Source organism: Gymnoscopelus braueri (genome assembly GCF_963280865.1).
Source record: "Gymnoscopelus braueri genome assembly, chromosome: 8".
In the NCBI taxonomy this organism is placed as follows: Eukaryota; Metazoa; Chordata; class Actinopteri; order Myctophiformes; family Myctophidae; genus Gymnoscopelus; species Gymnoscopelus braueri.
Window position 1 is genome coordinate 17618081 of NC_137609.1, and position 27980 is coordinate 17646060.

Sequence of the window (27980 nt, forward strand, 5' to 3'; positions counted from 1 at the left end):
TGATTAAGTTTCAAGTCTCAAGGCTATCTGAGTTTCATACCATACATGAAATGAATGGAATCTAATGGCTTCCTTCAAAATCAAACAAACCATGGAAAATTGGTAAATGTTGGGCTGTAATATCAAGTATACCATGAGTCATAGTCAATGGGCCAGGCCACTGGTATGCGGAGAACATGGATGGACCTGTCATGGGTCTTCAGAAAGGCTTTAAGGCCACTGGGTTTTGCATTCATAACCCAGTCACTGTGTAAATTAAACTTGGAGTATATACCAAAGTTCTCATATTGGGGCTAGTACTGACAACAATATGTATCCCTTCAATGTAGGAGAAGGTCTCAATGTGTAAAGTTATTTCCATTTTGAGGCTTAAATTATGTTCACTTTCATGTATGGAAACATCTTGAAACCTTAAGACATAGTGGATCTTCGTTATAATACAGAAGAATTCATAATCCTCAGTAGGCTATCCTCATAATAGCATTCACCGTTATCATCCATCATTATGCATTATAGTAGAACAGAGTAACATCCATCCGTTTTCATCCGCAGGGGTAACATTCCCAGCAAAGAAGCCCAGACTTCCCTTTCCCGGGCCACATTAGCTACCTCATACAGTCAGTGTAACATATGGTATACAGTTTTAACATATGGTATACATTTCACTTAGAGGCCTTACCTGTGTGATGCAGTACAACTCATCTTCACTGGGCCTAATAACAAAGACCCACTTGACTGAAATAGGGAGACAGCGGTCCACTCCTGTATGTAAGAAATGACTTTCCTTCAAAAACCAATGCAAGGTGCTCTATCAGGTCTCATTCTTCCTTTCTTCCTCTCTTTCTGTGGTCCTTTCTCCTCCCTCTGTTCCAGCAATGTCTCATTTGGTGACGCACATGAGTGCACGTACTGTACTGATGGACACGCAAGCCAGCTTTACCAACCAACAGGCTTAGTGTCAGATCCAATTATTAACCAAGTGGTGGATTCACTGAGTGTACAACAACGCAGGGCACACAGATTATGTTAAACTCTCAGAGGGATGGACTGATGTTATATTTTACAGATTATTTTACATCGTAACCAAGCCACAGGCTCTTGGTAAGTTTCCTATCAACACTCAAATTCCTCCAGTTTCCAGTTTAACAATGAGAAAGACGGAGGTTATTTGGTCCACCAACCTGGGACCTTTATCATCAGATCTGCACACTCTGCATATTTTATTTGGACCTACATTTTGACAAACAAATCAACCCCTTTGTGGGTGGTAGCCACTTAGAACCATTGCAGAATTAAAATATTTCCTTTCATCTAAGGATTTGGAGACAATTCCTCCTATATTGATTAATGTCCTTCACATGGAAGTCAGTCAATCATCTCTGGGCTGCAGTTATAGGCCAGAATGCAGCTGCTAGGCTCCTGAGTCCTGACTGGCACTAGGAAGAGGGACCACATCTCTCCTATACTGGCCTCTCTTCACTGGCTGCCTGTCAAAATACAGAATCCAGTTTAAGGTTTATTATTTGTTTTTGGCACAAAAATACACACATCCAGCCAGGCCTGCTAGATCCTCCACTCCTATCTGTTCCTCTGTCCCATTTTCCCGTGCCTTATGCTGCCCCGAAGCTTTGAAATAGTTTACCAGTTTTTTTGTTTGTGTGCATGCGTGTGTGTATTGTCATACCTTAATCTTTTGGTTAGTTACTTAGTCATTACTTACTTAATTATTTACTTAGTAATTATCATTGCGATAAGTGATTAATAATTTTACAGCACTTTAGTCAACTTTTGTTGTTTTTAAATGTTCTTTACTTGATTTGAACACGTGATGTGAGTTGTGGTGAGTGATGCCAAGGCACTTTGACCCATCACAATCTATCTACTCTAGATGCAGTCATAACCTTTTCATTGCCTTCCTACACTGAAAGTGAATAGAATTGTTCTGCTAATGCTGGGAGTGCTTGTTAGGGAGCAGTAAGGTGTGACAAGTAATTTTCTGTCCCAACCACAAGGAGGCACTAACACATTTGGGGCACTATTGGATTTTAGAACTATGATATTCTGCAATGGATAGGACACATATTAATTATTAACACGATGACTGATGTGTGTATAACTCACAAATCACAACCGTGACATTGTTTGGAAGCTTAAATCCTCTTTGATTAACACAAAACTAATTATAATAGATGTTAGATAGTTTGTGTGTTGTGTGTTGTGTGTTGTGTGTGTGTGTGTGTGTGTGTGTGTGTGTGTGTTTCATCCCTATCGATTGATCAATAAATCATGTTTCCTTGAAAGCAATGTCCATTTCCATTTAACCAAACCTGCAGTTATTTGTTTGAAAAGAGAAACACCTACATATAGTGAACTCGTGAGGTGCTGCTCCCTAACTTTTTTTTTTTTTTTTACAGTAAGTAAGTAAGCCTTGCCAAGCCATGAGGCCCATAGGGCATGCACGAGCCTATCTCCTGTTTCTGTAGCGTGAGGCAGCTTGATGTACTGTACAAGTACACCCCCTGGACATGATGTAGAAGTACACCCCCTGGACATGATGTAGAAGTAGCTGGACATGATGTACAAGTACACCCCCTGGACATGATGTACAAGTACACCCCCTGGACATGATGTAGAAGTACACCCCCTGGACATGATGTACAAGTACACCCCCTGGACATGACGCTAGTACTGTGTGTCGCAGGGATTTACCCCCAATCCAACCCTTGATGCTGAGTGCCAAGCAGGGAGGCACTGGGTCCCCTTTTTGAGTCTTGGGTTCGAACCCAGACCTCCCAGGTTCAGGGTGGACACTCTAACCACAAGGCCACTGAGCTGGGATCCGAAACAAGTACACAAGAACTGCAGAAGAACTAAGTCAAGTATCTTCCAAGACTGAGATTCAAATGGCGTACATGCAAATCATTCACACTTCCATTTGAATAGGATCCGGTATAATTTCACTTATAAAATGTCCTTTTCATTACACAGGTTATTAAGTCGTCTAACATTTTAATAACATAACTGCCCTTTCAACTGGTTGTGAATAGATTACAATAATATTGTTCTGGTAATATGATACTACTCCCCATGGCAAAATAAAACAAACGACATAATTCAAGCTCAAATGCAGACACAAAACACACGTGATGCTTATGTTTCCATGTGAGTGTACCCTCCCCTCTTCCACAGGCTTGGCAAAACACAATAATACAAGCACATATACATAAGTGCCTTGTAACACAAGTTCAGCCAAAGGGAAAAGGCACAATGCATTCAACAACAAAGCAAAAAACCTAATTAACCATTTAAACCCTAGCATCCCTATTGTGGGGAAAGCTTTTCGATTAAAATAGCCGATCGACAAGCTCACTTGTCGATTAGTTAGTGAGCTTGTCGATCGGCTATTTTCAGCGAAAAGCTTTCCCAAAATAACAGAAAACAGAAAAGACACTATAGAGCCGTGAGGGACTCCGCTCCGCTCAACAATATGGGTTTAAAGTGGTTAATTAATTAATTTACAGCAATGAAAACGGAATAGCTGACAAAAGCAATATTGGAGCTGAGTCTGCACTGTGACCGTTGTGGCATATCTGAACAGAGAGGAGGAGAGGAAGGAGGCAGGTCGTCCAAAAAAGTCAAAACAGAAAAGTTGGGAGGAGGGAGAGAGAGAGAGAGAGAGAGGGTGGGAGGGAGAGGGACAGAGTGAGCAAGAGAGACAGTTTAGAACTTTAGACAGACACACACTGAACCACCACAGGGGAAGAGGAGAGGGACAGCCACAATGAACGGATGAAGGGACACTGAAGTGGAGGATTTTCAAAACCAGTGAACTGGGGGGAGAGAGAGAACACTGCTGCATCAAAAGAGTGAGTGTGTGAGGGAGAGAGAGAGAGAGAGAGGGGGGGGAAAGAAATACAGAGAGAGATGTACGCTGCAGTGGAGGAAGGCCGAGGTTGACACACACACACACACACAAGTGAGAGAAAAGAAGAGAAAGGGGTGAGATGCTGCCGGGGCCACACAAAAATTGAGACACCAACAAAGAGTTTGGATAGTTGACAAAATAAGAGCGTTGCACTCCTCCAAACACACAGAGGGTAAAAGAGCTCCCAGTGATCCAGGTCAGTGGTTCCCGTTTTCTCTGCAAAAGGGGGAAGCTAGTCAATGAAGAACAACAAGACAAGGTAATGACGGCAAATCATTAACGAGTGAGCGACTGTGAGGAACTTCATAGATCACTTTAACGCGGTTGCACACGTTTGTTTGTTTGTCTGTCGGTTTATTGAGGTGCAAAGTTTTGGAGCACTTTGAATCGAGGGAGTGGGGGAACAGAGAGACAGAGAGAGTGAGAGAGAGAGAGTGAGAGAGAGAGAGAGAGAGAGAGAGAGTGTACACACCAAAAAAGGGCTGGAGCCAGGGCTGGAAAAAATTGCAGGCTTGACAGATGCTGCACAGCCATGGCGAGAGAAAAATAAGGAGGAGAGAGAGAGAGAGACAAAGGAGAGAGACATATAAAGACAAATAGGACAAGAGAACTAAAAAAGAAGAGAACAAAAGCAGCAAAGGGAACAAAGTGGTAGAAACAAGGGGAACACAAAATGTTGAAAGAGGATGTGTGTGTATAGGACACACACTTCCATAGAGAACACAGAGCGGCATAGATAGAAAGAACAGAGAGGTCAGGGGGATTGCCCAGAGAGAGAGAGAGAGAGAAGAAGTCCAAAAGGATAGTGACAGGGGGAGCTATTACTGTAAGTGTGAAGGGGCGAGAGAGAGAGAGAGAGAAGGACAGTGTGTGACTGATATCAAGCGCTGCAACTAGTGAGTCAAAGGTGCAGCATTAGCGCCAGTAGGCGTTGCAGAGACGTTCCACCCAGCTCCACACACACACACACACACCCAGGACTAATGGACGCCAGGGATTCCCAGCAGCACTAGAACCCACAGGCGGATCGAGGCCCTCACCCTTAGCTGGGCGTCATGTCGACAGGCCCCGGACGCGGGGCGCCAGGCCTCGTAGCGGAGGGCATGCAGCTGTCCACCGGACCGGTGGGGCTGCAGACCCTGCTGGACCTGCTGGTCGGGGTGTACCAGGAGTTCTGCTCCTCGCCCCTCTCCAGGGAGAAGTATGTGTCAGGCTTCCTGCAGTGGGGTGAGTGCTCCTGACTTCTAAAAAGCCACGATGTGTATGCTTTGGTCGTACGACGGTGTCGGGCGCCGGAAATAGCAGATGTACTAGAGGCGACGTATCGCTGAGCTTGTAAATTTTGCTATTTTTGGCACGTGACAACGGCGTACAGCAGAGTATGATAAAAAAAAAAAAGCATAACTTGATGCGAGTTTCTGTGTGTTTGTGTGTGTGTGTGTGTGTTAGAGGGAGAGAGCTACTGTTTTAAACTATTGACCCAAGTTTATATGAAAAAAAACTAAACAAGAAATGAAGGGCATTTAACACCGCAGAGACTTTTGTTATCCTTCAACTCTTTCAGTTCAAACGCACCTTTAACAAAGGTTAACGCATGAAATGTTGATATATAAATACCCTGCTTTTAGATGTCTTCATTTGTTTATCTCCTGACTAGTTGCAGTCTCTGGTGGGTCTGTAAGTGGTCAGTGTAGCCTAGGCGACAGTACATTTGTTGACATCTCCAACAGTGTGGCACATGTGGGTCATCAGTGAGTACTACTGTTCTGATGATCTGCCATATTCCATGCACTTAATTAGAATATGTTACATTATTCCCCTTTTTTATATTATATAATGATAACAATATATTGTTATATTATTACTGTAAACAGCTCATATTAATCTAAATTGTTTTAAGAATCCCAGGTGAACTTAACAGATGAGGTCAACATTGTACTGTACAGTCTTAGCTGTAAACAAATTGTTTACTAATGGGTACATAATGTTGACCCAGACGTTGGACAAGGCATAGATTATGTATTATACATCTAATGAAGGCAGCTCTCCTACCGGATAATACCGTCAGGAGAAGGCGTGCTCTACTCAAGGGGAGGTCTTGAGGAGTAGTCTCTTGGGATTAACTGGGTGCAGATTCTTGAGAATACATATACTGTAATAAAGGAACATCCGCACTCTCTTCAGTTATGTTCTTGGTTTATTCTTTAAAGATGAACAGCCGCAGCAGACATGTATATCTAGAGAAACGGACGCGTTTCGGCACGTCGGCCTTCCTCTGCGTTTCAAACTAGCTAGTTCATTAGATAACACTGGGAAAAAAACTGCACGATAAAACCAGTGGTGGAAAAGTTACTATTAACTTAAAGTATCAATAATGCAATGTAGAAATATTCTGTTACAAGTAGAAGTCCAGAAATGTACTTGAGTAAAAGTACGAAAGTATTGGTATCAAAATGTACTTACAGTAAAAGTAAAAATATGCAGAATGTCCCATTTCACAACTTTTAAAATGCATAGCAAAAATTTGAAAATAGCAGATCTACAAGCTCACAACGCAAAGCGACGTGTTGTGTAGATCGGCAATTTTCAAATAGCCAAAGTAAAGGGCAAAAATTTGAAAATAGCAGATCTACAAGCTCACAACGCAAAGCGACGTGTTGTGTAGATCGGCAATTTTCAAATAGCCAAAGTAAAGGGCTGAAGTGGTTAATGTATGTGTACTCTGGACGAAAACCCCTTACATACTGTATATATGGAGTCACATACAGCACAGTATACAAATAACATAACCAAACACAGTGTCCAAAGGGACATCCTGACAAACACATCATTTCTCACAAACATGCACATACAGTACACACACACACACACACACACACACACACACACACACACACACACACACACACACACACACACACACACACACACACACACACACACACACACACACACACACACACACACACACACACACACACACACACACACACACACACACACACACACACACACACACACACACACACACGTCCATGGCAGGCTTATACAGTATACTGGCTGGCTGCCATCACTCTGTTCCTCCGCTGTCACCTGTCACATCTCAACTGCCCCTATCCACCTCTGTGCTCTTAATCTCTCTCTATCCCTCTCTGTTTGTCTCCTCTCTCTCCTTCTCTCTTTGCTTGTCTCTCCCACCCTCTCTCTCTCTCTCACTCTTGCTCTCTCCAGCCTCACAATAGTTCTTCGTACATGTGACTGTGCATCTGCGTCCTCATGAATTGTCCAGTGACCAGGGGGGGGATCATATGTCCGTTGTGATGGGACTTTCCATTTTTAACTGCAGCATGTGTCTGGAGATGAGGCTCTGGTGTCACAGTTGGCTGGCTGACCCATGATGAGGCAGGTTGCTGTGGCTTCAGCCAGACACGAGGCCTGCAATCGCGAGTGAATTAGCTGCAAGAGCTCCCTTTCAGTCTGTCGGTATCTCCCCGTGTCTACGAGTCTGAGTTTATAGGGTCTGGTCACTGTCTGTTGGTATCTCCCTCCCATTATGAGTCTGCGACTGTTTCCCTCTATGAGTCGGTGCAGTGCTCATGCTACCTTTCAGTCTTTCGGTGTCTCCCTCCATCTATGAGTCTGGGTGTATACTGTACGGTACCTTTGAGTTAGTTGGTACCTCCTTCCATCTATGAGTCTGGGGTGTACAAGGTACCTTTCCATCAGTCGGTATCTCCCTGCCTCCAAGAGTCTGTGTGTGCACGGTCTGGTCACTCCCTACATGGCTTTCCAAACAGGACAAGCAGTCGATGGGGACAAGGCCAGAGTCAACATTCACAGGAACAAGCCGTGACTCTGGCTGTTTTTCCACTCTGCTGTGTTTTGACCACAAAGAAATGGTTAGTAAAAGCAAAGTGCTAATAGTGTTGACAGTTTATACGGGTGGTGTGTTCAGCGTGCTGGTAACATAATCTAATTTCGGCCTATAACTCAGAAGCGTATTTGGGGTGTGTGCATTAGACAGGCTTATTTGGAGTAGACCTGTGGTCTCTGGTATATTGTAGTAGCACTTTTATTACGTTGCCACAAAGATAAATGCAATTGATTTAGTCATTGAGGAAAAATTATGTCCAGAGGACCTCTTGTGCCTAAAGTGAATGGTCCCGGTAGCCAAGTTTGGACTAATAGAGTATTATATATCATATATATGTTTGATTTAACCTGATAGTGAGGTGTATTATCACTGGGTAAATGGGAATCGTCGATATTTATTGGTTGAACAGAGTGATGTGACCAGAACTGGTATTAACCCATTAAAACCGGGAAAGCAACAGTGTCATTTTAGATTTGAGCTATATACAGCAACATAGGTTTTTCAGAAACTCTTTCAGAAACCACTGTTCTTTATTTAGAACAGTGGTTTAGAACAGTAGTTCTCAAATATAGCAGATCTACAAGCTCACAGCGCGTCACTTCGAGCCGCGCTGCGAGCTTGTACACCTGCTATTTTTGATTTTCTTTGGAAAATCATGAAAGTGTTTGAATTATTTTTAATAATTTTGATTTTTTTTACACAAATCTTCTCGTCTGGGGGTCCTTGGCACAAAAAAGTTTGAGAACTACTGATTTAGAAGGCATTTGTAGAATCGGCCTCAGGTCTTATGCGTTAAACATGACGAAGGCACAATTTCATTGCTGTTGCGTCCTGCTCACATTAAGTCATCTCCCCGTTTGGGGAGCTGAGTGAGTGACAGCAGTTATCAAGAATGCAAGATTATTGCATATGTCATCAAAATCCTGCCAAAGTAAATATATGTGATGTGACATGGGTTTCCAAAATATCCCCGTCATTAAAAGACTTCTTTACTGCAGGGTAAAGCATCAGTGACACAGGGCGTATGGTACAGTAGTACAGTATATCCCATTCAATGCAGCAGTATAAATTAACTGAAAGAACTGTCAGAAAGTGTAAAAGGTATATGTGCAGACTTCCAAAAATCAACTCTTGTGCTTTCGTGTCAGAATTGAGATGTTATGTGATACCGCCATCCATTCGACATCATGTGAGCATCACTTTGGGCAGTATTCCCACAAACAACAACATGCACAATCAAAGCCAGCACTCTGAAGAGGCAGCAGAGACCAGCCTGAAAATCAATGTGAAGACAGAAGCTATTCGACTAAACAATAGGAACTCCCGATCCACCTACAGGGAGACAACATCAAAGAGTCGTAAAAGATGGGTCGGATCAGATGATGACGTCAAGATTAAGAACAGGATCAGCAAGAATCCACGGGGGAAGAGAAACGTGGGGATGCCAAAACAGATCAGGAGAAGAGGCAAAGAAGTCTGGCAGGTTGTGATTGTCAGCCCTATTCCTACAGGAATAGGTCAAGTCAATTAAGTCAAGCAACACTTTACAAATACAGGGACACTTACGTATTAGGGCTTTCACCAACTAGTCGACTAGTCGACTAGTATAACCACTAGTCGACCTTGTTGGTACTAGTCGAATAGTTGGGGGAAAAATAATAATAATAATTAATGCCATAGCAATGTCCCATCTTACTATTTTTATTATCCTCCTGACTTTATTCTTTATCAAAAGGGGGTCAAAGGTAGGCCCAATAAAAGCCTATTATTGGGCAATGGGGATCCTTGGAGACGCTGCTGTGGTGCTGTGCTGCTGTGCCAGAAGCGCTTCCCTTAAAACGCCATAAAAATAAGGGCAGGAGGATAATAATAATAGTAATATAGTAGTAGGATGGCATTAAAACAATGCCCCCCCCTAAAAAAAAAAAAAAAAAAAAAAAGAATGAATGTAAATTTCGACTAGTTGACTAGTCGACTAGTAAAAATCATTAGTTGTGAATGCCCTATTACGTATATCATCATTATAGTTTTGATTTTATATTTAACAGTGTAAAGGCTTCCAGAGAGAGCACTACAAATACAGCTGTTTTTGCTAGACATTTGCATAACGTTTAAAGTACAGTCAATAGCAACTTAATGCACTTGTGATGTCATTACTATGCAGTTTGAACTGTACGGTTACATTTTCCGATCTTCATCATTTCCATATCATTATGTCAAAAAAGCAAGATATTCTTGTATATATTCTGAAGAAGTCCCTTAACTGTTGCCCTGCCTTTAAAGCTATACAGTATGTGGTGGTGTATAGAGGCATTCTAGAATGCATGACCTGAGTGGTATTTTCGGCACACAACTTCAGAGACATGTTTTGGGGACCTCAGAGACCTAGATTAACTTGTTGAAAGGAGCATAAGTGACCTTGTAGCTGAGGGTACACGGCCTGCTCAGCATGGTCACTTTATATGCACTTATAACAAAGCCCCTGAAGACCTAGAAAGTGAAAGTATTGTTGCACTTTGGTTCCCAGATCTAGGTCATCCATTTCCATTTCCATTTCAGACAGAAGGAGCCAGTGACCATGAGCACACACGCACTTCTATCAGTACTTGTGGATGGATAAATGATGCAAGACTTATAACAGGGTTTCTCTATAACAATGAGAATGCCTGGCTTACAAGGTATTCTGTAGGTCTAAGAATAGCATGCCATCATTCATGAATTAAGGCAAGGCATGTTTATTTTCCTTCCTCCACCTCCTCTTGCCCAATGGAATGCGAGTGAGACAGAGGCGTATTGTAAACTGTTTTTAGAGGAGGAGACGGAGCAACTCCCAGCCTCATTTTGTCACCCAGACCTTAAAAGCTTCCCAAAGTGTAATACTGTGACTATAATCCTTTATAGCCTCTTATTATGGAGTCCCGTGGTGGGGCACCAGACCGTGACGGGTGCCGTCGTGTGGTCTTGTGTTTGTCTTAGATGTCTTTGACCATTAATGTTTCACAAAGCAAAACAGACATGATGGAGCTCCTTTTTGAGGCATTTTGAGGACAACCAAACCACAAGCATGTCAGCAATTGCAGCAATATCGGACTTTGTTCCAGTTATGTAACTTTCATTGTTTCCGCTGGATAAAACCTACCCATCTAAAACCTACCCATCTAAAACCCATTATCTTTGTTATATAAGAAGAAAGGGAAAAAAAACTCTCCCTGACACTAAAGATGTCCCTGTCAGCACACGTCTGAAGATTATTGATCCAGTTGTAACTGTGCGATCAATGCCTAATCGATCCCCCTTTTCAGTGCAAAGGATACGTTTGCATTGACTTGTTACTGTAGGTTTCAACTTGTGGAGGTATACCACGTGACATTTACCCCTCTTGTAGGTTGACCCCTTGATGGGCCACATGCAGGACAAACACTGAATGACGAGTGAAAAGTAGAGAGAGTGGGTAGGAAGGGGAGGAGGACAGGAAGAGATCCTGTCCCATGTCCTTCCTGCAGCTGTATCCTCCCAGCAAGCAAGGCCTTGGCCTGTGTGCATGTATACAGTATGTGCTGTGTTAGGTATATATAGAGGCTATCCTGCTCCTTGGCCTGTGTGCATGTACTGTATGTACTGTGTTTAGGTAGAGGCTATCCTGCTCTAATGCCTGTGTTTACTCAAGACCTTCACCGCTGGCAAACTGCCAACCTGCCCGTCAGCCTGCTAGCTTTAGGAATGGAAATGTCCCCCCCCCCCCCCACCACCAAGCAAAGAGATGACAGATACAGTGTGGTGTTTTAACCCGGTGATTATTAAGTGATTTACTAGTTTGTGTAGAAGAAGGAGGCCGACATTGTCTGCACATTTGAGGTATTCATGTTGTTTAACGAAGGTCCACAACATGAAAATGAGCTGATGCTCCCCATGCTCACTCCGGAACTCGTTGCCTCTACACAGCTGTCATCTGCCCCATCCCCATGTCATATTGTTGTGTTTTTTCGTAAACTAACGACCTACTTGATCTTACCACAGCGTAAAAAAAATGCATCAAAAGTAGCAGAACCACAAGCTTGTAACGCGGTGCGAAGCGACGCGTTTCGAGCCTGTAGATCTGCTATTTTTGCTATTTTTTTATTTGAATCCTGAAAAGTAACTGTTTTGGACATAATGTGGTTTCCACCCGACAAAGACAATATAAAATAACCCAACATTGCCTCTATACGGTTCTCAGAGATACTGAAAAGGGGCCAGGATTATTTAAATTATTTCCCACTTGATGTAGCAGGGGGAGAGGCAGTCTGAATCTGAATGGCTTGTTGACATGTTTTATTACCTAGGCTAGGCAGTCCATTAGAAACTGACTGGTTTGTCTTATTTCCAGGCAAATCAGCGACCCAAATGTATGTGCCTAAGTACTGAAAGAGTTTTTAATAATATGGGGCCTTTGGACTTATTATTATGCCCAATCATCTGCCTAATAAAGGATAGACCGAGGTATTTGGGGGAAAAAAAATCTTTTCTGTCAGTCACAGTCTCTCTCATCTCCCCTCCGATCACAGCGGAGCCCCTGGTGAGGCAGGTGAAGAAGACTCGCATCAAACGGGATGACTTTCATATCTTGAAGGTGATTGGCCGAGGAACTTTCAGTGAGGTGAGAAAAGTTTGGGAATAGATGAATGAAACTCTTCACTCTGTTTTAAGAAAAAGAAAATACAATTCCATCCCCTGAACTAGTTGCCATTTTCAAACAGTGTCTCACGCACTGTGCTGCATAATGTGTGTGCCTATGCCAAACATGTTACATTTATCTCTAGTTATTCATGGCGAGCGAGCGACAAAGTATAAATTTGGCTATATTCTTCTGGTCAAATCATGAAAGGGGTATTTCACTTTCAAACATGTTTGGTGTCATTTTAACATCTACTCTGGCTTTTGTGAACGCCCCAGACAGTTTTTGAGTTGCTTGATTCATGCCCCCCTTATTCCTATACAAACCCATTGTAACTTCACACTCCATTTTAACCATGTTAGATTCATTGAAAACACCTGTCCTTGGTTCTGGTGATTGATATTGTCCTTCTAAGCGTGAGGAGACCGTGTTTTTTTTCAATTACGGTACTTTAAAAAAAAAGTTTTTTCCCCACAAAATTACAAAAACATGAATGAAAAAAGTTAAAAAAAATACGGTCTCCTCACGGTTTAGAAGGCTAACACCAGTCACCAGAACCAAGGACAGGTGTTTTCAATGAATCTAACATGGAGTTTGAAGTTACAGTGGGTTTGTATAGGAAAGGGCGTGTCTGTTCAAATGAATATCAAATATCTAAATACTGAATCAAGCAACTGTCTGGGGTGTTCACAAAAGCCAGATTAGACATTAAAATGACCCCCAACATGTTTCAAAGTGAAATATCCCTTTAATTACTAGACACATTTGTAGATTTTATGTTGTCACCATGGGTCGGATCATTCTGTTGCCTCTCTTGCAGGTTGTTGTGGCAAGGATGCGCAGTACCCAACAAGTATATGCCCTCAAGATTATGAATAAGTGGGATATGCTGAGGAGAGGAGAGGTAAAGACCCACAGTGGAGTGACACACATTCACAGCAATTCCTTTATGTCCTCATTCAATTCATTCAATTCAAAAGGCTTCATGGGGTGTGTAATTGATAGAAAATTAAAGTATTTTGGGTGAACTACTCCTTTAAGTAGTGACATGGTTATGTTATCTGTGCATGTTTATCTGTGCAACCGGTGTCTGTTTTGTCTTGTGGTTGTTTTGGTTCAATGCGTTGGTTGGTGTCATGTGCAGACCGCCTGCTATCAGGAGGAGAGGGAGGTTTTGCTGAGGGGCGATCGCCGTTGGATCACAGAGTTGCACTACGCCTTCCAGGACGACAACTACCTGGTAATATACATCAACAACATGCAGTGTCACTAGGCCTGTCACAATTATGACATAATCATCTAATCGCAATTACATAGCATAATCTGCATTATTGTTTGCATAATTGTATGAAACATTTTCCTATATTTCCAAAAAATAGTAGAAATAGCAGATCTACAAGTTTCACGACTTGCAGATCGGCTATTTACACTATTTTAAATACATTTTGAAAGAATAAAATTTGACTATTAAATATAGCCTATTTTGGCCATAGTACATTATTTATTTAGATTTTTGGTACCGGTCATTGTCAGTAATTTCTTTGTACGTATATTGAAGTTATTTTTCTTATCTGGAATAGAGTCCAGAGGGAAGCACGCACAATCCCAACAAAAACGTTTTCAGGTGCTGAACAACAATACGTACTTAGGAGGAAGGGAAGGGAAGTCGCACACTGTAGCTCCCAGTAGAACAGTTTAATTAGTGTAACGTTTCGACCACTGTGGGTCTTCATCAGGTCTGATACATTACATGAAGAGGGCGTGTTACATACACAACAAGAGAGGAACGTCACAATCTAGGCAGTTGTAGTGGTGATTAACCACCGTCACACCCACCAGATCTACAAGCTCAGGCCGAGTAGTGTAGTGCCATGCTGAGCTTATAGATCTGGGAAAGAAAAAGGGGCGATAAAGCCAACTGTCAAAAAGAGAGAACAATTATCAAATTAAAGAGAAATTACAGGGTGGGTGGCCAACAGTATAGTTCATATGCAATACATTACCATTTACAGCTAAATGGACACATGAAAATAAATAAAACATATTTTAAAACGCCCAAATATGAAACGACCATTACAAAGAATATACATGCAGCAGATGCAATGCAGAAGAAAATAATAATAAAGAGGACAAAAAAGACAAAATCAAATGCAAAAAGACAGATATACACAGATTAAAAATAGAATCACAGAAATGGCTTTAACATCAAACTCTTTGTTGACCCCACAAGTATTGAGTGTATAAATATAAAAAGCTTCACGTTGGAGGAGTAAACGGTTATGGTCACCACCACGGGTCTGTCTACCTTTTCTATCCCCCAATAGCGCAATGAAGTGATGCTGTGTCCAAACTTTTTAAAATGTTCTGCAACAGGGTTGCGCTCATCACCGCATCCGATATTACTCCGGTGTTCACTGATTCGAGTGCGGAGGGCTCTGCACTAGTCTTACCTATGTAAGCTAGTCCAGTTCTTATCTGCCCGTACAATTTTAGTTTAAAAGGCCTAAAAGGCAAATGCAAACGTAATTTTTGTTTATAGGTTCCAATGTCCAACGAGAAAAACACAATTAAATCATTAATCGCAATTATTTGTACTAGACCATACCCGGTGAAGGGCGCAGGCGAAAGTAGTTGCAAACGTGGGGTTATTGTTTTCATAGACCTTGCTGCTTGTTTCTCGTGCGAAACCTGGCAACGTTAGCTCCCATTGTTTGACACATAAACGCTAATAATACGCTGAGATTTGATGAAATTGAGAAACGGGCTTCGCAGTTAAGTTCAGATGGTAATGGTCAATGGCTCTGTGCAAATTCAGAGCAATTGCTCCAGTCACTGAGGAGAACCGGGCAGCTTTCCATGACACCACGCACTACAGACAGACAGAGGTTTGTAGAATTATAGGCAGGGGCGGCCTTTCCTATGTTTCACCCGTTTCAATTGAAACGGGCCCGAACCTCAGGGGGCCCCCGAATTTTCTTGAAAAAAAAAAAAAAAAAAAAAGTTTAGATTTTTTTTTTAATTTTGGGGGGTGGGGGGGGGTGCATAGGGGGCCACATATTAGCTCTTGAAACAGGCCCCCAGATCACTAAGGCCGCCCCTGATTATAGGAGGATGACAATTAATCGGCAAGTAAAATGTCATGATCGTGTCACATGACTGCCGATTGTTCATCTGTTCATTCACAGAACATCTGCTGTCTGCATAATCAAAAACAACATGTCCATCTACGGCCCCTGCAGCCGCTCTTCCGTAAACCTCACGGCAAATGCCTTCTTTTCCAGTACTTGGTGATGGACTACTATGTGGGCGGTGACCTGCTGACGTTGCTCAGCAAGTTCGGAGACCGGATCCCTGAGGACATGGCTCAGTTCTACTTGGCGGAGATGGTCATGGCCATTGACTCGGTCCACAAGCTGGGTTACGTGCACAGGTAACAGCAATCCAATCCAATCCACTTTATTTATAGAGCACATTTAAAACAACAACGTTGAAACAAAGTGCTGTACACTCAGTAAACAACTATAAAATACTAAGAGTAAAACAATAAACAGAGGAAAAAACACATAGACACATTGCCTAACGGAAACAGCAACTCTCAGTCTGAATCATTGAAAGCCAAGGAGTACAAGTGAGTTTTCAAACGTGATTTAAACACAGGCCAGGTTTGAGACGCTAACATGGAGGTGGAAGATCGTTCCACAGTTTGGGCGCCATACAGCGGAAAATGATCCGTCTCCCCTGGTCTTCAGCCTCATTTGTGGGACCAGAGAAAAAAAAAGAAGGGAGAAGAAATGAATGGTCAGTAGACCTCAAGACCCTTGCAGGGTTATTGGGAGGTAGAAGCACAGGTGATGCGTCGCATCATACTTTTTCAGTTGAAAATCGGTTTTCTTCAACGAGCGTCATACGACGAAGTATGAAGCAGCCAGTAGAGTAGACCATCAGGCCAACATCAGAAAACAAGTCTAAGAATCTCCTAGCGGCTGTGCTGCACCTTACACCCACACCGGATCATTGGTTTTCAAACGATGACATTGGCATCCTTAGGGCAAGGGTTCCCAAACTTTTCAGGCAGTGAACTGGGGACCCCCCCACCCTGACGAGCACTTGGAATTGTATGCATTACATTTAGCTTGACTCGGTTTCTCAGATAAATAGTGAAAATAGCCGAAAATAGCCTACTTTCACAATGTTTGCCTCTTTCTTACGTAATATTTGACAACTTGGCCAATCTTATATTTAAAAAGGTCTTAAAAGTCATTAAATAAATTGTAACTTCAGAAATGTGTAGATAACCTGTATACACCTATACTGTATGTTTGTTTGTTTACTGTTGAGTGAGAAAACTATGTTGCACATTAAGTTAATCACCTGGGGACCCCCAAAATGGGGGGGGGGGTTACTCAGAAAGGCCATGGAGTCACCAAAATCAGTAGGGTTCATCCTGCAATCTGCCAATTAAACTGAGATATGCAAAGTTGACATTTTGGCCTGAAGGTGGCAACAGCATGTCATGGGGTCCCTCAGGTAAGTGCTGCTCATCCAGCATGCTTGGCAAATGCACTCAGCAGGTTTCACACCAGTCTTTCAATTCTGAGATACCTTGTGTGCATTGTGAGCTAGCGAAAAGGCCAAGGCCATGCATGGGGCCAGCTTAATCAATAGGGGTTACTCTTCAGGGAGCATGGAAATGCATGGCAAATTCCATGGCAATCCAAGCCAGTCGTTTTTCACATTACTGTATGTTGTTTGGGACCAAAATAATGGACCGACCCAACAGACCGAAATAACTATCCTTAGAGCCCCTCCGTTAGCTTGGCTAAAAATAGTGTCGACTACGCATTCTTGCAATTATAGGGCTTGTATCGTGATAGCAAAAGCGTATGCACCCGTGCTGCTATGAAGTGAGCTAGATAAAAATCGCCCTCCATCAATTCTTATCAACCAAGTGAAATCTATATACTATATGCTCCTAATTCAAATTGACCTGAGATTAATGTCCCCCACAGAGACATTAAACCTGACAACATCCTGCTGACAGCAGATGGACACATCAGACTGGGGGACTTTGGCTCCTGTCTCAGGCTTCTTGAGGATGGAATGGTAAGCGGACACTTAGGAATCTCACTACATGTGGCTACTGACAACAAATATATATCCAGCAACCAGGGGCGCCATAAGGGGGGTAAAGCACTGAATGATTCAGGGCCGAGACCCAGACATGGACCCTGGAACACCCAGACACACTAGGCTAAAAATGCATGGCTGATAACCCCTTGTTTTTTCTTTTTTCCTCTTCTTGTTCTTTTTAGAGTATTTGATGGTACTGTTTGATGCCATTTTGTTGCTTGTTGCCAGTAAATTCAAAGAGCTGTGTTTACAAGTGACAATAGTCCCATAACCCGAAGGGACAGCTGCATGTTTCTAAGCAACATTGATCCCATAACTATTTAGGAGGGATGGGGCAGCTGTTTACATACCATAACCTAGAGTTACGGGTGCATTGACTTTTGGTCATTAAACAACCGCATACGTAATTATAGCCCGGCATGGCCGGACTAATATCACTGCGTAGATATTAGTCTGGAATCTCTGTGTGGAACCTGCATTTCCGAGGGGCAAATTAAAAAAATGCCTCTGGTGATAAACCTGCTCCATATTTGCATACTGGGCAAAATCCCCCCAAAACTACTGAGAAATCCAATCTCTATTGAGAGGGGCCAGATTTTTTAAAATGGCAGATTCGTCTGGAACCAGGCTAATGTTATTATTGAGCCCGGGAGCCCAGGATGTGTATCCACACCCCTGCCTAATGCCAACTATCACTTCCACAAAGGGCTACATTTATTGTCCACTGTAAGTGGTGGGTATACCAATCAGTATCTATAGGCTGTCACGATTACAATATTTAAGTTGACGATTGTCATACAAATAATTGCGATTAATGATTGAATTGTGTTTTTGGCATTTAACATTGGAACATATGAATACAAATGTAATTTCTGTTTGCATTTTAGGCTTCGTAATCAAAAATTGCACAGGCCAAATATATTACTATTAAATTACTGACAGTTATCCTTTCCAAAAAATGCGGAAATAGCTGATCTACAAGCTGATCTTATGAGTTGTGACGCATTGTAAAGCTTACAACGTGTCCCGAAGTCACGCGTTGTAAGCTTGTAGATCTGCTATTTCTTTAAATTTGGAAAAAATAATTGCGATTATCTCAAATAATTGCAAGTAGGCGATTATGTGATAATTGTGACAGGCCTAAATAAAGACACCAAATGCATGATCTGTGTGTGTGTGTGTGTGTGTGTGTGTGTGTGTGTGTGTGTGTGTGTGTGTGTGTGTGTGTGTGTGTGTGTGTGTGTGTGTGTGTGTGTGTGTGTGTGTGTTTTTGCAGGTGCACTCGTGCCTGGCAGTGGGAACTCCTGACTATCTGTCTCCAGAGATTCTGAGGGCGGTAGAGGGAGCGGGAGGGTATGGCTCTGAATGTGACTGGTGGGCCCTGGGTATCTGTGCCTACGAGATGCTGCTGGGGACCACACCCTTCTACGCAGAGTCCATCTCTCAAACATATGCCAAGATTATACACTTTCAGGTTCGTTGGCCACTTGGCTACAGATGTATGGGTTCAGTTCCACTGTTATATGTGAAGACACTTTCAAACATGTTTGGGGTTATTTTAACGTCTACTCAGGCTTTTGGGAGCACCCCAGACAGTTTTAAGTTGCTTGATTCAGTATTTAGATATTTGATATTCATTTTATCAGACACGCCCCCTTCCTATACAAACCCATTGTAACTTCAAACTCCATTTTAACCATGATAGATTCATTGAAAACACCCGTCCTTGGTTCTGGTGACTCATACTGCCCTCCTAATACGCGAGGGGCCATGTTTTTTCAATTAATTTTTTCATTATCGTTTCTTTTTTGTATAATTGTATACTTTTTCATTTCAATTTGTTTTTAATAAAAAATAAACAAAAAATGTAATTGAAAAAACAGACCCCTCATGCATTAGAAGGACAAAATCAGTCACCAGAACCAAGGACGGGAGTTTGAAGTTACAGTGGGTTTGTATAGGAAGGGGCCGTGTCTGATACAATGAATATCAAATATCTAAATACTGAATCAAGCAACAACAAAAAACTGTCTGGGGTGCTTAAAGCCTAAGTAGATGTTAAAATGACCCCAAACATGTTTGAAAGTGAAATATCCCTTTAAGTATTCTTGCATGATTTTAATTGCAATTAATGGGGTTAATTGCGTATGGCGAGGGAAGAATTACCATTATTTCCTACACTAGGAAGTCCATGCGAGTACAATTTGAACCACATTATCCACATTACGCTCATTTGTTTATCCTGTAACATGATTCCATTCAGATGTATCCAAGGGGCCTAATACATATCAGCTTGGATGACAAACCCTTTAAAATTAGTTTAGACCTATTTTAAGTGAGTATTATTCTAAGAAACACACTATTTTTAACATGGAGATTGAGTAACATAACAAATGTTGAATGGATATTTGCCAGTGACACTCACAGGCAAGTTAATGTTAGCCAGCAAAAAATAGGGGGAAAAGTATTTACTTAAGGGCGAAGTCATGTCATCATTTGTAGGAAGAGACTCGAGAGGGAAACCATTAAAGCACCATTCATTCCACTCTCACTTACTGTAACTAACCCAGCTGACCTCTGATGCAAGTTGCTAAAAGAGACTTTGGTGAAGTTGGTTCTCCACTATCTGCATGTTTACAATTTAATGTCTTTTTTGTTTGTTTTACTGTTTGGAAAGAGGATGTGTGTTTCACCTATTCCAGTAACAGTCAGGGATGAGGGATGACACCACCACGGGAATCACTGCTGTACAACATCATGTATGATAATAATGAAAATTTGGATGAACATTACCCATGATGTTCATCCAAATGTTCATCTTCGCCACCATGACGTTCAATGGGCTACTTTTGGATTTGAATGCGATTTATTCTTGTGTACTATGGCCTTGATGTTCTCTCTCTCTCAGGATTAGAATTGTGACATGTTCGTCCCTCTTTGGGTTAGCAGGGCTATCCCTGCTTTGCTAGGAATGCACATCATACATGATGTTGTACAGCAGTGATTCACGTGGTGGTGTCATCCCTCATCCCTGACTGTTACTGGAATAGGTGAAACGCACATCCTCTTTCCAACTCCCAGAAACTGACCTTCTCTCCTAGGCTGATAGCGGAACAATATGTGAAAAACTGGAAGAAATGGACCACTTACTGTATATTGGAAAACATGATTCATTGCTTGAATGTTTGGGGGGGGGGGGAAGAGAAAAAAATCAGTAATATGTTAATCCTTGTCATTTAAAGGAGAATTCCGGACAAATTAAGTGTTATCTTTCATGTCTCGTTACTCACCTAGCGACGTAAAAAGTGGCGTTCTTTTTTTCCATATATTCCCCTGTCGTCATTTTTTAAACACCCTCCGTTGTTAACACGAGTTGCCAGGTTCTGGAAAGAAACAAGCATCCAGTGTTAAATCGTTCGCCATTAACGGCAGGCTCGCAGGAATTTTCAGCGCATGTTTGACTATCATGAGACTCTACAATGAATCGTAGTAGAGAAAAAAATAACATTGCGTCGGTTATAATAGACGAACTTCACATAACCCACGCGCTCCCATTATAACAACGGAGGGTGTTTAAAAAATGACGACAGGGGAATATATGGAAAAAAAGAACGCCACTTTTTACGTCGCTAGGTGAGTAACGAGACATGAAAGATAACACTTAATTTGTCCGGAATTCTCCTTTAACGCCCACCCCAACACAATTTTTATGTTCTTTTTGTTTGTCTTTGCTTTACTTTTTCTTTTTCCTTTCTGTGTATGTGTCAATCTTGTGTTTGTTCTTTTGTTTAATGAATTTTCTACCTGGAAATGTATTTAAAAAAATAAGTAAAACAAAACTCCCAGATATTTCCCTGAAATAAAATTCCCTTCTCATTGCACAGGACTGCTTTGAGATTCCACCATCTGGCCCAGAGATTTCGGAGGAGGCTCGATCGTTCATCACGGGGCTGATCTGTGAGAGGGATGTGCGTCTGGGAAGCACGGGTTTCAGCGACTTCAGGAGCCACGCCTTCTTCCAAGGTCTAGACTGGGGCTCCCTGCATAAACTACCTGCACCTTTCCGGCCTGAAGTGTCCAATTCAACCGACACCTCCAACTTTGACGTCCTGGACGACTGTCTGAGTGACATGGTATCGTTTCCACACGATATAATCCTACATGCCATACAGTCAGAGCCTGTGCTCGCAATAGTGGCAACAAAGTAACAGGTCATTTTCAATGGAAGCCATGTGACCAGTGGTGGAAAAAGTACTCACATTTCTTACTTAAATAAAAGTATCAATACTGCAATGTAGAAATACTACAGGAACCCATGTCCTTCCTGCAGCTGTATCCTCCCAGCGAGCAAGGCCTTGGCCTGTGTGCAGCAGTGGTGGAAAATGTATATATTTTTTACTTAAGTAAAAGTATCAACACTGCAATGTAGAAATACTCTGTTACAAGTCAAAGTCCGGAATTCAAAATGTAAAAGTACAAAAGTATTTGCATCAAAATGTACTTGTGTACCAAAAGTAGAATGTAGTCATTATGCAGAATGTTAATCGGCTAATGTATATAGCTTTTGTTGCCACTAGTGTGAACACATTAAACCTCTTTTTTGTATTGAATTCTTATTAACACATTTGAAAACAGTATGGAGGTACAGTAACAAAAGAATGACACAAAAAGCCCCATTGTGGCGTCCCTATTTTGGTATGTCATCATCATAGGTGAAAAATGATTTCACATTTTGAATTCTTAAATTTGAAATGCAGTTTGTCGCCTACAGGAGACGCTGTCGGATGTTATGGACAGGGCTCCGATTGGGGTACACTTGGCTTTTGTGGGCTACTCCTACACGGCCACCAGGTGCTCTTAAATTTATAAACATTGACATGTATCACACACCAATGAGGTAGACATGTTTCGTCTTTATGCTGCATGGCGTTCCTGTGGGTTTCGGGGTCACAGCTGAACTGGGCTTTCCTTCTTTTAGCTTGACAGGTGCTGTCGACCGCAGTCGAGACATCATGATGCAGATTGACCACAGGAGGCTTAGGGAGTGTGAGAGCACGTACTCCCCAGAGAAGCAGGTGAGAAGGCCGCTGTCAGAATGACGTGGGTGTACGCTACAGTAATTCCTTTTGTTGAAAAAAAAAGGTCACACCAGCTGACCTCAGTCGAAATGTGGCGATCAGCTGTTTCGAAGCAGCAAGCTACTTCCTGAACAGATGCTGTCTTGAATTTGACAGGTGTAGCCTACAGTAGGCCTATGTCTGGCAGACTGGTATGCTGGTATGATTACGGCTCAATTTCCCTTGTCTTGTTGTGCCTTTGATTGAACAGTTTGCAAATTGTACAAAATAGGTACGGTTCACGATGTTTGTTAAAAAGATAACATAAAAAGCCCTAGGGGCTTGTTTCCATTGTGGTCCTGACACACTGTGTGTGTGTGTGTGTGTGTGTGTGTGTGTGTGTGTGTGTGTGTGTGTGTGTGTGTGTGTGTGTGTGTGTGTGTGTGTGTGTGTGTGTGTGTGTGTGTGTGTGTGTGTGTGTGTGTTGTGAGCTTCAGAATCAAATCTGGCAGCTTAGAGAAAATGTGCGGTTAAATCTGCCTGCCCTGCTGGAGCTCCCCCTAACACTGGAGCAAGGTACTGCACCCTCTGCTCACTCTCCCGCAGCGGAGGAGGAGGAAGAGGAGGAAGAGGAGACTGAACAAATATCAGGACTTGATGAAGACTTGCACAGGTGATACTACATTATGCAAACAGACACCATGATATTACTAATGAAGGCAATTCCCAAAGCAATTTGCATGCATGATACATTAGGAAGCAAGACAGGTGTAAGTTTCAAAATTTTGTCTTTCTAAATTTTGGCCCTTTAGTTTAGCCTAGTTGGGTCTATTGTAATTGTTTTGTTGCCTATGCTGTTTTTATGCCTTGATTTTAATTGTCGCACTCTGAGATTCGTGAGAATGTAAAGTGCGTTATAAATAAAATGTATTATTATTATTATAAGTCCCCGTAACACATAAACAGTGGTGGTAAAAGTACTAAAATGTTTTACTTAAATAAGTATCAATACTGCAATGTAGAAATACTCTGTTACAAGTAAAACTCCAGAATGCATGCATTAGGCCACTGACCCCCAATAACTCTGAGAGTGTAAAAACAACAAATGGAAACAAAAACGTTATACTCTTGAGTTACATACAGCAATGGGTCCATTTGGTTCCCCCACTATCAATCATTGGGGACCCCAGACCCCACTTTGAGAACCACCGCTCTAGGTTACCTTGACACGAAAAAATCACCCTTTTGAGGGCCCCTTCCAATCTGAAAGCCCCCCATACCCCCCACACTCTGCATACCCCTAATACCCCCCCCCCCCCCACCACCACCACCATATTCCCATCCCCTTCCTATTTGAAAGCATTACCCATCTGTCCTTAATTCCCCAGACGGTTACAAGAGGCAGAGAGGAGATACTGTGAGCTGGAGAAGGAGATGGAGAGCCTGAAGGGAGCCATGCAGGACCGGAGGACCCCCAAGGAGACAGGCAAGGAACTAACATCCATCCACGCTTCCTCATGGCATCATCCTCACACCTACTGTGGTCTGTCTGTCTGTATCCATAACCATCATTTTCTATCACCCTATCACGACACTGACAGAATCATTGACAATGTAGTGCTGTGATCAAATCAACCATTATTACAACATAGCAGAGAAGGGTATCAGAAGTTCACACCACAGAAAATAATAATTAAGAAATGATTAAAAACTATTAAACCACTAAAACCCTATACTTAATTGACCGAGGTCCTCCAGGGGTCTATACTTGGCCCCCTCATTTTCTCCCTCTACACCAAATCTCCTCACCAAAAATAGATTTACAAGCTCACAATGTGTTGTGTTGTAGATCAGCTGTTTATGGCAAATGTTCGACTATTTTCACTGAATGTTCGCCTATGACATGCCTAGAATAGAGACGCTCGGGTCCATGTGGTTAATCCACAATGTTAACAGCACTGATCACTTTTCCACATGTATTCGTGGAAAATCTGTGAAACTGCAAACATTTTAAGCCGAGGCCATTTATAGGTAATGTTTGTATCTGTACAACTCATTCAAACACTTCTGAGAGACTCTTGGTCTATTTTCAGAATCCCAGGTATTTGTGTGATATTACCTAATCACACAGATATCCATACAACTTGAGGACTACTTTACAGCCCCCACAGTACCTAAGAACAACATAACTGTGAGATGGAAGGAGTTCCATACAATATGAGCCACTCTGAGTAAACAGAGAGCACGCAGTGCCCCGGCAGCATCTGCTTATGTTGGAGACCTCAGCTAGAACAGGGGGGGATAAATATCTCCTCTAAGAATAGCCTTGGTATGCAGGACCTTGTGTGCCCAATTCCATAAATCAATACAGTGTCATGAGCTTTTTAAAGATGCAATGTTTAAACGTCTCGTCTGAAGCCCAGGCCCATTAACCGACGGATGGCATTTATTATGCGTTCTTGCCACAACTCCGATCGATAACAGCATGCGGAGAAAGCATAATAAGCCCCTATAGCTCCACGTTTTATTCGAGAACATGTGTGAGGCGATGGCCTCCCCCCACCCCCCCCCATCACCCTTTCCCTGTGTCTGACAGTCTGTCCTCCCCACCTTTCACACACCCGCTCACTCACTGCAAATCGATTGCAAACCTTTCATCACCGCAAACCGCGTTGTTGTGGTTCTGTCTCTCTCTTTGTTGTGTGTGTTTACGAATTTTTGGCTGGCCAGATGCGCGCCCAAGGCAGAATGCCTGTGACAGCGCCGCCACACGTCACTGGCTCTGATGCACCTCTCTCTCCTCCACCTCACACAGAGCTGAGTATCTGCCCAGCATCTCTTGCTCTGCCTGCCCACTGTGTGGACTCCTCAGGGGATGTAAGCCTCTTTCACTACCACTTTTCGTCATCTTCTTCTGTGAAATGTTTTTTTTAAAAGAAGGCATGTAAACCTGTTTGGCTGTCTAATTCGTTGTCAAGACACCTCTGTTGTTGTTGTGCTTATAAGATCTGCTGCCGGGTTCGCTAAGCGGCGAACACGGAGGTCATATTTATCATGGAAATAGACAGGAAAATAGAGGTGCATTAATGAAGGGCAAGACCCTTTGTCTTGAGTGATGTGCCTCTATTTATATTCTCGCAGAAAGGCTGTTGTCCGTTCACCTGCCTGACTTAACTGTGTTGCAGAAGCAGAGAGTGCCCCCTGCCTGCCATTACCCACTGGTGACTGCTCTCCACCGCCACCTGCTCCTGTTCAACAGGGTATGGATGGACATGATGTGTAATAGCTATCTGATGTTGGGGCCAAGAGGGATAATCCTCCTGACTGCCTCGTTCCTTCACTAAGCAATTTTTTGTTGTTTTGTTTGTTTGAGAATATAGCCCCGCGAGCATCCATTTCTACACGTTTGAACTCAAGTTAACCCATCAAGACCTGAGGCTGATTCTACCAATGCCTTCTAAATCAGTAGATCTCAAACATTTGCGTGCCAAAATGATGTGTATTTGAACCCCCCCCCCCCACCTTTCTGAAAATGTTTTGTGCCACGGACCCCCGCCGCCCCAAAGAGAAGATTTGTGTAAAATTAATCAAACATTTTTTTTCAAAAATGTTCAAACATAACAGATGTACAAGCTCGCAGCGCTGCACAAAGTGACACACTGTGATCTTGTATATCTGCTATTTTTTATAGCTAACATATAAAATATGGACTTTGAGAACCACTGTTTTAAATCCTAATCCAGTTTTCAAAAAAACTTATGTTGCTATATAGCTAAAAATCCAAGGACTTTTACCATGTACCTCTCAGCTATCTTCTTAACGTCTCACTGCCCTTGCAGGTGCACCTGCCACAGGTGAGGAGTGAGTCGTACCTGCTGGTGTGTGCAGTGGGTGGAGAGCTCCAAGCCTGGGAGAGACACCGTTACACTGAGCTCTCCTGAGAGCCCCCCCCCCCCCGCCCTCCAGGGCCTCTCCATCAACACCCTCTCCAATTAGAACAATACTATTGCACTCACTGTCCCTGGAACCCAAAGGCCTCCAAAGCTCTCAAGACTAGAAGGCCGCAAAGTGGGGAGAAGGATGGGGAGACCATGAGAAGAAAAGAAGGCTTCAGGGACATCGAAAGCGACTGTGTATATCAAATATTACAGTTGTGAATGTTACGGATATGAAAGTTCAAATGAGAACTGACCGTCATATTATTCACAATTCAGCCCTTGAATGTGGCGATGTGTCGTGAACGCTATAATAGGGAAATGGGATTGAACAGCCAGGAGCTGTGGAATGAATGGTAAGGCTGACATGGATAAACAGGGAAGAAGAAATCACAAAGGAAAGCTCTCATAGTGACACCTGCTGGTCGCATGGGAGAGCAACGCCTCAAAGGTTCAGTTGGCATACCTGGCAACAATAAACATGCAGGGTATGATGAGAGACGTACAGTTGAGATGGGCCTGTGAGGTCATCAGCTGTGCATCTATCACCGGCCAAGTTTTGATTTTACTGGTGCATTTAGTTGTTACAGAGAATATGATTTCTCTTTTGTATCCTCCTGTATCTGCACCTGGGGGTTGGTTTGTACTGTATGTACTTGGTGTGTTGCACTACTATAGGCATGTTTTTGTTGTGCCTGTTTTGAGTATTCCAAGAGATTATTAGTAGCTCTTGGTATTTTAACAGTATCTGCATATCAATTAAAGCCGTATGTTCATGGCTTTCAGGGTTAAAGGTGTGCACCGTGATTAAAAGAACACTGGTTTCAAAATCTCAAATAGAGCATGGCTAGATAATTCATTTTCATAAAAAAAAAAAGGTTGATGTCATGATCCTTTCTGCATGCACTATTCACAGGGCTCATTGTTACCACCTAAGATCAGGCAAAAAACTATAGGATGAAACAAATATTTAGAATATGTATTTACAGTATCAATGGAGGTAATAGATATACCCCTACACATACTGGAAAGATTTTGTATATAGTGCACTAAAGGAAACCTATCACTCACAATGGAGGATAAATTAATTATACTTATGTATTAAGTACATATTATTATAAACATTTTGAGTATTTGGCAGGATTCTTGGTCATAAGTGGTAACAAAAGCTGTTTTAACTAATAGCCTCCATCATTTCTTGAGACACATGATATATTGCATAACATTTTAGGCTATTAATTAGAAGCCCTAAAATGTAATTGAACATTGTCTATGTTCCTATTAAACAGGGAGAGCAAAGTGTACTGTAAGAATCGATCAAGCTTTGGCAAAGGGTTAAAGCAGTTTGTTTTTTAATTATTAAATTGTAGAACCACCCGTATTCAATGCCTTTGTTTTTCAGAGA

General features: G+C 42.3%; 1 protein-coding gene across 4 annotated transcripts; it reads left to right on the top strand.

Moving 5' to 3' along the window:
• Positions 1-3763: 3763 nt before the first annotated feature.
• Positions 3764-27963, top strand: dmpk (DM1 protein kinase). Of its 4 annotated transcripts, none has more exons than XR_013933669.1 (15): positions 3764-5152; positions 12344-12435; positions 13274-13357; positions 13598-13693; positions 15735-15883; positions 17463-17556; positions 18860-19057; positions 21468-21716; positions 22355-22434; positions 22562-22658; positions 23138-23313; positions 24029-24126; positions 25456-25517; positions 25782-25900; positions 26480-26551. XR_013933669.1 is itself a non-coding variant. In XM_080436517.1 (15 exons), exons 1-15 carry the CDS (start codon positions 4981-4983, stop codon positions 26579-26581), a joined length of 1818 nt encoding a protein of 605 aa, XP_080292643.1. In that variant the 5' UTR covers positions 3764-4980; the 3' UTR covers positions 26582-27963. The 4 variants fall into 4 exon arrangements, 2 of the variants coding, with proteins under 2 accessions (XP_080292643.1, XP_080292642.1); XM_080436517.1 differs by having other exon boundaries at positions 25832-25900; positions 26480-27963; XM_080436516.1 differs by having other exon boundaries at positions 3765-5152; positions 25826-25900; positions 26480-27963.
• Positions 27964-27980: the final 17 nt, after the last annotated feature.

What these genes read in the sequence shown, in the direction of transcription:
- dmpk (XM_080436516.1), top strand. Translation starts at nt 4,981, where the DNA reads ATGTCGACAGGCCCCGGACGCGGGGCGCCAGGCCTCGTAGCGGAGGGC. An exon ending in TCCAGGACGACAACTACCTG is followed by an intron (nt 13,694 to 15,734) that starts GTAATATACATC and finishes CTTCTTTTCCAG; the next exon opens with TACTTGGTGATGGACTACTA. An exon ending in CCAAGATTATACACTTTCAG is followed by an intron (nt 19,058 to 21,467) that starts GTTCGTTGGCCA and finishes CTCATTGCACAG; the next exon opens with GACTGCTTTGAGATTCCACC.